General features: G+C 40.6%; 1 protein-coding gene across 1 annotated transcript in view; it reads left to right on the top strand.

The window, feature by feature from the left end:
* Window positions 1-12,175, top strand: part of Ccdc175 (coiled-coil domain containing 175) — a 64,440-nt gene that overhangs the window by 10,814 nt on the left and 41,451 nt on the right. The window contains exons 5-7 of the mRNA XM_016008991.3: window positions 729-957; window positions 5,292-5,414; window positions 7,104-7,213. Of these exons, the coding sequence (XP_015864477.1) occupies window positions 729-957; window positions 5,292-5,414; window positions 7,104-7,213 (462 nt within the window). The remainder of the gene's footprint in view (window positions 1-728; window positions 958-5,291; window positions 5,415-7,103; window positions 7,214-12,175) is intronic.

Raw genomic sequence — 12,175 nt, 5'->3', positions numbered from 1 at the left:
TGTTTTAATCTTTAAACAAAATCCTCTAATATCCTGGCACATGGTGCTAGGTGGAGGGAGGGGGCACTGGTGGGGCCACGTGACTGACATTTTAGCAGTGGCTACAAAAGTTGCAAAGTGGACACTCATTCTGTTTCCTTATATGCTTATCAAGTTTGAATTTAAACCACGAAGATGATTAGAAAATAAGTATGCCTTGCAACATCCCTCTTTGTGAGGGCTCCTGCCGCCAGAGTCTCTACATTCCTTCTTTCCTAAATGTAGACAAATTTCTAAACGGTCTTATCAAATAAGAAACACAGAGCCAAATATAGGGGTGAAAGCCAGAGAGATCAGGCAAAACAGTGAGAGCCTCCAGCCAACCTTAGCTCACCATGCCGCCGAAGGTGACGCCCCCATAGTTTCCCAAGAGGGCGACTTCCTGTCTACCCAGGCTTTTATTGCCTTGCTCTTCTGCCCTCTCATTGGCCCAGCTTCCTCACTTCCTTGTCACTGTCTGTCTGTACAGACCTCCAGGTCTCTATGGTTGGTAGGGGGACTAAAGGCGTGTGTCACCACGCTTGGCTCTGCTCCCTAGTGTGGCCTTGAACACACAGAGACCCTGTCTATTCTTCTCGGCTTGTTGATGGCTTCATCTCAGTGTCCCATTCTTCTTGGTTTGTGGGTGGCTTCACCTAAATGCTGTCCTTTTATACTGAGGCTTATTATCCCCCCACCCCCGCCCCCAGTGTAAAACAAGAAGAGCTGGCAAAGCAGCACGCACAGTATGTCCTGTTGTTGAACCAAACCCTGGAAGAGAAAGCCACAGCTACCATTTATATCAACGACACCTACACCAGAATAAACTTTGAGAAAGAAGAAATAGTACTCCAAAATCAATGTATGCAAGAGGCCTGTGACCTAATGGAAAGACATAAAATAGAGTATTACGAAAAGAAAGACCAGTTGGTTAACCAGGTAAGTGGTGGGACTTATTCTTTTTAAATTCAGAATCGTCTTGAATCTGAGGCAGGAAATGGGATTTTTTTTTTTTCTCCTGAACAAGAGTGGAATGTTGTTGGTTGGTTTTGCTCTTTTAGGGGGTATTGTGGGGATTTATTAAGGCAACTCCACGTAGTTAAAAAGGAGGTTTATTCTGGGGTAACTTACAGCCAGTAATGGGGTTGGTTATAGGATCCGGGAGAGGTGAGGTGCAGTCCAGCGGTGTTCTCGGGAGAACTCTGCTGGGTCTACCATCCAGCATCCAGGATCACCAGGGGCCAAGAGACCTGGCATATCGGGATCTTGGGTCTTAAGGGCTCCCGTCTTCCCCCTGCCCCAGGGGCAGGATATAGGTAGGCGTGGCAGTTGCCAGGACCCTCACTAGGGGTAGTACTTCCAGGTCAAAGCTGGAACAGCTACCCACTACAAGGGAGTCTGTCACTCAGCTCCCAAACAAACCACACACTGAGGCTTCTTCTTAATTATGCATGCTCAGCCTTAGCTTGGCTGTTGCTTGCCAGCTTTTCTTAAATTATCCCATCTAGCTTTTGCCTCTGGGCTTTTCCCTTTCTTTATTTCTATATACCTTTCATTATTTCTTACTCCATGGCTTGCTGTGCAGCTGGGTGGCTGGCCCCTGGAGTCCTCCTCCTACTCTGGCTCCTAGATCCTTTCTCCTAGATTTCTTCCTCTATATATTCTCTCTGCCTGCCAGCCACGCCTATCCTTTCTCCTGCCTTGCTATTGGCCATTCAGTTCTTTATTAGACCATCAGGTGTTTTAGACAGGCAAAGTAACACATCTTCACAGAGTTAAACGAATGCCACATAAACAAAAGTAACACACCTTAAAATAATATTCTCCAACCGGGGAGTGAGAAACTCACATTTGTATTTGGTTGCTTGCTTGTTTTGGAGCCTCCAGGAAAAGATACTCAGTTGGATACCTTCAGTTCATAGAACAGACTACAGGGCGGGCGGGGTCCATATCGATGTAGTGGCCTCATGCCGATGCAGAGATGAGGAATTGGCCACCATCTTCTTACCTAGTTCCACTTCTATATCCACAGAACCCAGGCGTTAGGCAGAACACTCGCTTATTCCAGCAGCAGCAACAACCTGAGGCAGGAGTCACCTTCAGAGGGGCTGCCAGACTCCAGTGCACAAAAGTCAAACTGTATTGTAAACGGAGGCTTTTCTGCCCTGCCCCGCCCTGCCCTGTAGCCACTTCAAAAATAATCACTCAGAGGCTTTATATTAGTTACAAACCATTTGGCCTATTGCTCAGGCTTGTTACTAACTGACTCTTACAACTTAAGTTAGCCCATCTCTATTAATATATGCTTTGCCATGTCTCATGCGCTCTATCTAATACATCTTGCTCCACTGGCGGCTGGCTGGCAGCTTCTCCCGACCCCACCCTTCTTCTCCCTGTATCTCTGCTTGTGTTTCCCACCTGGCTCTATCCTGCCTTGCTATAGGCCAAAGCAGCTTCTTTATTAACCAGTGGTAATAAAATACATTCACAGCATACAGAAAGACATCCCACAGCATTCCCCCTTTTCTGTCTAATCAAAACGGAAGTTTTTAATTTTAACCTAGTAAAATTACATATAACAAAACAGTTATCAAGCAAGAATTACAGTAACAATATCTAGTCTATTTGTATTTGGCAAAATTAATGAAAATATTCTATCATTTATCTTATTTTTGTGAGTCTAAAGTTTTATATCTAATTTACCTTTTATTATAACTAAGGAAAACTATAATTATAACTATCTAGTCTTCAACTCCTTCAAAGACCCCAGAAGGATATAATATTACAGAAAGTACATTGCAAGCAACTTCCAAAACTCTAGAAATGACAGAGACATCTGGATGCCTGGACAGTCACCCAAAGTTCTTTTACAACATCTGGGCATCCATCTTCAGCCAACAGACCTAGAGTATCTGGCAGACTTTTCAGTACATCAGGAAATTTGAAGGACTGTCCTGCCTATTTTGGCAAAGTTCATCTGTCACTTTCCTCTGTGTCCTGCAGAATGTCTGGCGGTTTCTTCTGTGAGGCTGGAACCTGAAGGACCATCCCACCTTGTTTTTGCAAAGTTCAGTGGTAATTTTCCTATGGGTCTTGCATGTCCAGTTTACACAACATACTGTGAAGCAGTCCAGGCAAGAGCAGTTTCTTGTCCAGATGGCTAGTCTCACTACATTGAAAGCAAACTCCATAAGGAGTTTCTTCCATGCTGATCATCCTCTTTGAAGTAATTGGTACTGCCAGGAGCAGACGTGTCTCACTGTCGAGAAAAGTCTACATTCTTAAAACATTTTAAATGCCATATTCTATAGGCCTTTGAAGTGTTTGAAGATTACCTGTCTAATTGAAATATATCTTTGTACACCTAAAAAAAAACCTAACTAATATGACTATAAGTTTGACTATTATGCATGACTATTAATCTGTATTTTAATTATACATTACATTTTTAAATGAGCTGCATAAACATAAACCTTAAACAAGAGTAGAAATATACATCTAGTATAACAAAATTTACTTTAAATTTGTATCCATAAACCAAAACCCAAGGGCAAGACTGTATTATGAGGCCAGCAACTTTTCAAGGTCAGATGCAGAGGTGGCTCTGCTATGTTAATTGAGGTCACTGTCCAACTGCTTAGGGTCCTTTTATTTCTCACTGTGCCTTGGTGGCTCCGGGAAAGGTAGATCCATCTCCATTCTTCCTCTACAGAAAGGAGCTGCACCTAAGATGGAAACTGAGCTTTTGTTGTGTCTTTCCCAAAGTGGGAATGGGCATAGGCTTGGGGGCTTCCTACATTTTTTCACCCTGAGCCAACAGTTTCCACCTTCAGACACAGGAAGTCAAATGTGAGCTTAAATGATACAACATTTAATGGGAAGGGAAGAAGGAAGATTAATTTATTACATCGCTTTTTTAATTTTATGGGTTTTTCCCCTAATTTTCAACAAACTGTATCTATCACCAAGTTTCACTCATATGTATCTGTACTCTGGTATATAGAGATTGATTATGGTCACACTCATTCAGAATAGATAACAATGAAAAAAGTGGCGGGTGGCTTCGATCAAAAGGCATAAGCATTCACAGAGTTTTCATTCACTATGCTTTCTTATGCCTCTCTGCTCATTATTGCCTCGTTCTTTCAGTTTGCTGACAAAAAGGTATTGTAGAATATTATTTTAAGGTGTGTTACATTGCTTATGCTGTGGAACATTTGTTTAATGATGCAAAGATGTGTTGCATTCTTTCATGTTGCATTTGTTTAACTCTGTGAAGTTACTTGTGTTACTGTGCCTGTCTAAAATACCTGGTTGGTCTAATAAAGAGATGAACAGGCACTAGCAAGGCAGAGAAAGGATGGGGGCGGGGCTGGCAGGCAGAGAGAATAAATAGAAGGAGAAAAAGAAGGAGGAGCAAGAGAACAAGAGAAGAAGGATACTAGGGGCCAGCCACCCAGCCACACAGCCAGCCACGGAGTAAATATGAAAGTACGATATACAGAAGTAAGTAAAGGAACGCCCAGAGGCAAAAGGTAGATGGGATGATTTAAATTAAGGAAAGCTAGCTAGACATAAGCCAAGCTAAGGCCGGGCATTTATAAGCAAGAAAAAAATCTCTATGTGTGATTTATTTGTGAGATGCATGGCAGGCCCCTCAAAGAGTAAAGAGTAAAAAAAAACAGCCAATAATAAACAGGTTTGATTTTAATAAGCATCACTCATTCCCCTAGAGTCTGACATGTGGCCAAATGTTTGATTGGGGTAAAAGAAGGAAAAATTGTCCAAGCTCCTAAGCTGCCCTGTCTCCAGTGTACTCACTTTGTACTCTCTACCTTTAGTTGGGTTTTATTTTCCATTAGGGAGGGTGAGCTGGGGTTTCTAGACAAGCGATGACTTCCTTCACTCCCCTTCTCTGCTTAATGTACCTGCCGTAGTGTGGTGCCCATTGCTGGGATGCTGCAGCAAGCCCCTCCAGTGGCAAGATGCTTTTATCCTTTCTTAGCAGGGGTCCCTGCCACATGGCTCCTGGAAGTACACTGTCTCCACGATGCAGAGCTGGAGTTTGACCCGTAGGCTGCTTGGGTTTGTCTTTAGCACTGGGAAACAAGCACACCCTGGCCTCGTTTCATTTTCTTTGAAAGTGTTAGTTTACTTGGATGGGAAAAATGGTGCTTTTGAATTAAACATGAGTTAGGCCGACAAGCTGAAGGGTCTTTCTCAACTCTGGTGTGCTAGTAGACTTTTTAACTGGCTTCTTCTTGTCGCTCCAGATGAAAGAGTTTAAGCAATCCTGCGAAACGAGCAGAAAGGAAACATATAGTAAGAAGAAAGAACTGACCCGACTACAGAACAAAATCATAAAAATGAAGCAAACAGTCACCACCAGCACAGTGGTGAGAAAGAACAAACGCCTCCTTCCTTTAGGCCGATCTGAGCATACCTGTTTGTTTCTTAAAGTTTATTTATCTTCCTGCGCTTCTGAGAGGATGCCAATGGCATGTTAACATTTCCTGATGCCTTCTTTAAAGTGCTATAGCATGTCCAGACTGTATTTGATGGACGAAAATACTTTGAACATGATCTTAAAAGCTGCACGTAGAACTACCGACACATGTGTTAATGCCTGCTAATCTTTTACCACAATTAGTTGAATGAATGGACCTATAGTATATCAGAAATCACAGGCAAAACCACACAATACAGCAGTTACAGGGAAACAGCACACTTTTCTCCCATAATGCTTCACTAATTCCATCATCTGTTACATGAGGTGCACGTGCGAGCCTTAATTATGATATGTCCATTATGACATCTAATTTTTACAACATTGGTAAAAAAAATACTTTTCTCACATATATGTGTTTGAAGAGACCATTATCTGTTTTTAGATTTCCATATGGCAAAGATGCAGAGGTCAGACTAGGCTTAAGAAAGTTGCTGTGCAGAGCATTGCTTCATCTGTATGCCAAAGCTCACCTCCACTTTGAGCCTCCCCAAGTATGAGGAAGCTCTCCACCAGTAGAGTTTAGGAAATGGAAGTTTTAAAAGTAGATTCCAAGATGTCTAAGGTCAATTTGCAGCAGTAACACTCTTCCCCAGAGCCTGCTGCACCCCCTGCCACCCCCAAACGTGAGTGTCACATCGACCCGAACTTAAAGTTTGATCTACCAACCTTTTAATGTGAGGGGGGCGGCAGAATGCAATATTGCCTAGTGCAGTGGATTTTTGTGGAGATTCCCAAAGTATAGACTGAGGACACAGGAAAGTACAGACTAACATGCGCATGGAATATTCAATTTACTCACCTCTTTGGCTAGGTCAAACTGGTGGAATGTTGGCAGAAAACGAATTGACTGAGATTCTTCAAGCATGGGTGGCTGAGGGCTGGAGATAGTGAATATTAATTAGGCCCATCAGTTTTGCTGGCATGTAAGATTTATGAAACCCAAACTGGAAAATGTAAACTTGGGCAACGAACATCAGCCCTGATAACTGATCAGAGTCCTTTCAACATTCTGCTGATTTTGATGGCTATTCTAGAATTCCAGTTAACTCTGGACCCATGTTCCTATAGTCAATCACAGGGTGCTCTAGAGAGAGAAACCACTTTGAATAGCTTTTGCTCTGTTGGGTGGCTTTCTAGGGAGTTACTAAATTAACATCTGTCTCCGAAGAGATAACACACCAGTCACCTAAAGTAGGACTCATCCAGTTACATCCTGATGAATACAAATGTGTTTGTTAGAGGAGATATGTACACACGCATGCACACACACAAGTGTGTGCACACATGCATGTACATACACACACATACACACATATACTCACTACTGTATTTAGTCATCTACCCCCACCAAATTTTATGTTTTCTTGTTGTTTCAGAATTGGGCTTTTTTGCCAAGTTGAGTTTATTTATATTAAAAAAAGAGTCATAAAAATGACCTTTCCTGACTAAAGTGTGGCTCCACCATAAACATTGTACGATTGATGCATAAAATCCTTAGAGAACCTGAATTGCTGGTGTGAATCGTTCGCCGACGACTGGATGTCATATTTTTGTATTTTTGTTGACTTTCCAATAGATGCTTACCGATCACAATTTGGAGATGACGCGGCTGCAGGAATCATTAGCCATTTGGGAGAGAAAGGTAGAGGACATGAAGAGAGTGTGCTCAAGTATGGAGGAAAAAGTGTAAGTGGGACACTTTATTTTTACTGAAGCACTTGAGATGCCAACTAGTCAGCTTTTCTTCGTCACCTTAACAAAACGCCTGGGATAGTGAGCTAGCCCACAGCTGTAGAGGCCACAGATCATGGTCAGACGGTCCCATTGCCCTGCCATGTGTGGACAGTACATTGTGAGACTAGTATATGACATAGAGAACCCGCTTACAACACAGGAAGCAGGAAAATAGGAAAACAAGAGACTGTGGCCCCCAGCCCCAATGGCCTTACACCTGTACTGGGCCCTGTCCCTTAGAGACCCTACAAGCGCTTCATATCACCACCCTGGAGACATAGTCTTTGACTCCTTTGGGAGACCAGTCAAGGTTCAAAGGGTAATAACTAATATGTTACTTTCATTCTCAGGAACACATCGCTAATATGAAATGGAAAATGTATTTTGTTTATGCAAATCTGTGAGATTGTAGCATCATCCCCTCCCTTAGCCAGATTTCAGATGATCTGTGGTGGGTGCAGGTGGGGACTGCAGGTGCTGTAGACACGTGGTAAATGAAGGAAGTCTTTGGAATGTATTAGCCTAACTTCAGTTCCTCACTCTAAAAGTCTCCTATGGGGAAGGGCATTGGAGGGGCACAGAGTCTGTAATACACCCAGCTACATCGTGAATACTTGCCTTATGCTCAGTCAAGGAGTCTTTCAAACTTTACTGAGAAAACACAGGGAAGCCTTGGGCAAAAATCATTCTTATGTGAGGAACTACACCCAGAACCTGAAGAAAGTCTTCCCTTTGTCTAAAAGATCATGGCCTGCTTCCTTTGAAGCATGTTTCAGCCTTCCGTCTTTACCTGTACCCAGTTTTCTCTTCTTGGTGAGCACATGTAAATGTATGGCTGTACCAAACCTTCTGAAATGACCTGGGACGAGTCTAGCACATCAGCCACACGTGACCAGCAGAATTCATATCAGAATGTACGTGGCATGACTTTGCTTCCTGGACCAGCCAGGTCTGGCCATGGAAATGGAATCTTGTAATGTGGCTTCCAAGGCCCAACCCATTCACTGACATCTGGGGAGATAAACTGTAGTCCAAGCAGATACCTAAAAGACAAGTCACTTTATGATAGAATCATTTACACATATATTTTAATGCTTTTTAATTAAAATTGTCTTCTAAAACGGGAACAGCAGAATACAATGCCAATCTCCCATCATGGTTCTATAAATATGCACAAATCTTTATATTGGATATAAGATTTTTAAAATAGGAAAGCTCAGTTAATATTATAATTAAAACTTAGTGGGGAGCTGGGCAGTGGTGGCACATGCCTTTAATCTCAGCACTTGGGAGACAAAGCCAGGAGGATCTCTGTGAGTTTGAGGCCAGCCTGGGCTACAGAGTGAGATCCAGGACAGGCACAAAAACTACATGGAGAAACCCTGTCTCGAAAAACAAACAAACAAACAAACAAAAACAAAACAAAAGAACTTAGGGGGGGAAATGGTGACATAATAGTTTCAACTCATCAATATTTCTAAGGAAAACTGTCAAAAATATAGAAGACATGGATTATTTCTTTTTTATTTTTGAGATTATAACGTAATTACGTGTCTCTCTTCTCTTCTCTCCATCCACAGCCTTCCATATGTCCCTGCCATCTCTCCTTAAAATTCACGGCCTCTTCTTTCACTAATTGTTATTGCAGGCATATTTGTATATGTACATATGCATATATGTACATATACATATATGCATAGTCCTAATGAAATCTATTCAGTCCGTATAATGCTGCTTGTATGTGTGTGTTTATGGCTGGCAGTTTAGACAAGGGTCAACCAACTGGTGTGCTCATTCCTGGAGAAGACCACCTCTCCCACTCCCAGCTTTCCTCAGTTGCCTGTATTTTTCGATGAGGGGTGAGCCATCCTGGGCTTTTCCCTGTCCACTTTGGCATGTCCACTGGTATTATCTTTGTTCAGTCCACATGTATTTTCCCTTCCCAGAAAGCTCCCATTTCCCTAATCGGATCATTTGTACCCTGCTATTCATCTCCATATTGCCCCCAAACTCCCCTATCCTGGCAGTGGATCCTTTTTAATTTCTTGGTTTCTGAATTACTACAGGTTATATACTCATATCTAAAGATTCAGAGCTAGGAGCCTCGATTGAGGGAGAACATGCAGCATTTGTCCTTCTTGGTCTGGATCTTTCTATTATTCACTTAGTCTGATATTTTCTAGTTCCCTCTGTTTACCTGCAAAGTTCCTGATTTGGTTTTTGTTCACAGCTGTCCAGTATTCCATGGTGTGTAGGTACCACATTTTCATTATTCATTCATTGGTTGAAGGACATTGGGGTTGATTCCATTTCTTAGCTATTGTGAAGAGTGCAGCAACTAACACGTCTGAGCAAGCATCTGTGGAGTGGAATCTTGAGTTCTCTGGGCATATGCCAAAGAATAGTATTACCATATGGCTGATTCATTTTTAGATTTTTGAAAATTCCATACATTCTCCATTCTGTGGGCTTCCTCTTCACCTGACTGATTGTTTCTTTAGCTGTATAGAAGTTTTTTAATCTCTTGAAGTCCCACTTGTCCACTGTTGGCTTTAATTCTCGGGCACATGGAGTCCTGTTTATTAAATCTTTTCCTACAACTATATCATATAAAGTTGGCCTATGTTTTCTTCTAGAAGTTTCAGTGTTTTAGGTTTCATGCTTAGGTCTTTGGTCCATTTGTAGTTAGTTTTTGTGCAAGGTGGTAGATATAGGTCTAACTTCATTCTTCTATATGTGGACATGAAGTTTTCCCAGCACCATTTGTTGAAGATACTTTCTTTTCTCCGGCTTATGTTTTTGGTGTTTTTGTCAAATATTGAGTGTTTGAAATTACATGTGCTCATGTTTGAGTCTTCATTTCTGTTTCTTTAGTCCACATAAGTTTTCATGCCAGTACCATAGTGTCTTTATTATTATGGCTTTGTAATGGATCTTAAGATCTGGAATTGTATTCTCTTTAGCATTTCTCTTTTTGCTCAGGATTGTTTTGGCTATCCTGGTTTCTTTGTGGTTCCATATTGATTTTAGAATAGTTTTTTTCTATTTCTTCAAAGAATGAGATAGCGATTTTAATTGGGATTGCATTTAATCTGTAAACAGCTTTTGGTAAAATGGGCATTTTCACAATATTAATTCTACCAATCCATGAGCATGGGATGTCTTTCCATTTTCCATTGTCTTTATCTATCTCTTTCTTCAGAGGTTTAAAGTTTTCATTGTATAAGTCCTGCATTTCCTTAGTTAGGTTTATTTCTAGATAATTTATTTTTCTTGAAGCTCTTGTGAACAGGAGTGTGTCCAAGGTCCTTTGTCTGTCTGTTTGTTGTTGTTGTGTAGAAAAGCTATTGATGAGTGCAAGTTGATTCTGTATCCTGCCACATTAACAAATTTATTTACCATTTCTAGAAGTTTTCTGGTAGAATTTTCATGATCTTTAATGTATCATATCATCTGCAAATAGGGATAGTTAGACTTCTTTCCCTGTCTGTACCCCTTCAGTTTCCTTCTCTTGTCTTATTGCTCCAGCTAGTACTTCTAGTACAGTGTTGGAATGGGGATGGGGACATCCTTATCCTGTTCCTGACTTCAGAGGGATTGCTTCAAGCTTTTCTCTGTTCAGGATGATGTTGGATGTGGATTTCTCATATACAGCTTTTGTTATTCTGAGGTATGTTCCTTCCAGCCCTGCATTCCCTAGGACTTTCTCCATGAAGGCGTTTTGGATTTTGTCAAAGGCCTTTTCTGCATCTATCGTCATGATCATGTGATTTTTTTTCTTTAAGTCCATTTATGTGGTTTAAGAAATGTATTGACTTTCATATGTTGAACTATCCCTGCCTTTTGGGGATAAAGCCAACTTAGCCGTAGTGGATTATCTTTTTAGCATATGTCTGCATTGCCGTTTTAAGTATTTCATTGAGTACTTTTGAGTCTATGTTAAGCAAGAATATTGGCCTGTAGTTTTTTGCTGTGTCTTTACCTGCTTTGGGTATTAGAGTAGCACTGGTTTTGGGAGTTTGGAACTGCTCTTCCTGTTATTTATTTATTTTTAAAATATTTTAAGGAAGATTGACTGTAGAACTTCTTGGAATGTTTGTTGGCCTTTTGCTATGAATCCACCTGGCTATTGATTTTTTGTTTTGTTTTATTTTGTTATATCTGGAAGGCCTTTTATTACCATTTCCATCTCCTGCTCTGTTATGGGTCTATTTTAGGGTGTTTACTTCCTCTTGGTTTAGGGGGTTGGGTTGAATCTCGAAATTCATTCATTTCTTTTAGGTTTTGCAGCTTAATAGAGTACAGATTTTTTAAATATTCATGTACAATGCTACGAATCTCTTTGGTGTCTGTTGTAATGTTTCTCTGTTCATTTTTTATTCTGCCAATTTGATTCCTCCTTTTCTTTCCTTTGGTTGGCTGTGTCAAAGATCTGTCAATTTTGTTTCTCTTCTCAATGAATCAGCTCTTACATTTGTTGGTTCTTTGTATTATTTTCTTTGTTTCTATTTCATTGATTTCTACTCTGATTTTTATTACTTTTTGCTCTTGTTTTTCCAACTTTTTGAGTTGCATCTTTAAGACACTTATTTATGCTCTTTCTGATTTTTTTTAATGCAGGTACTTAGTTATATATTTTCTTTGTAGGAGAGCTTTCAATGTGACCCAGAGTTTTGTTGTATTGTGTCTTCATTTTCATTTAATCCCAGGAAGTTTTTTTTCTTTCTTGATTCCTTCTTTGATCCATCTAGCATTCAGTAATGAGTTGTTTAATCTCCATGAGTTTGCATATTTACTAGAAGACTTTTTAAAAATTGGTTTTTGGTTTTTTGTTGTTGTTGTCAATTCTAAGTTTTATTGCATTATGATCAGATAAGATACAAGGACTGATTTCAATCTTTATGGATTTGTAAA

This window comes from Peromyscus maniculatus, chromosome 14, assembly GCF_049852395.1.
Source record: "Peromyscus maniculatus bairdii isolate BWxNUB_F1_BW_parent chromosome 14, HU_Pman_BW_mat_3.1, whole genome shotgun sequence".
NCBI classification, from domain to species: domain Eukaryota; kingdom Metazoa; phylum Chordata; class Mammalia; order Rodentia; family Cricetidae; genus Peromyscus; species Peromyscus maniculatus.
Note: the sequence above shows the minus strand (reverse complement) of the source record. Positions and strands in the feature narration are given on the sequence as shown.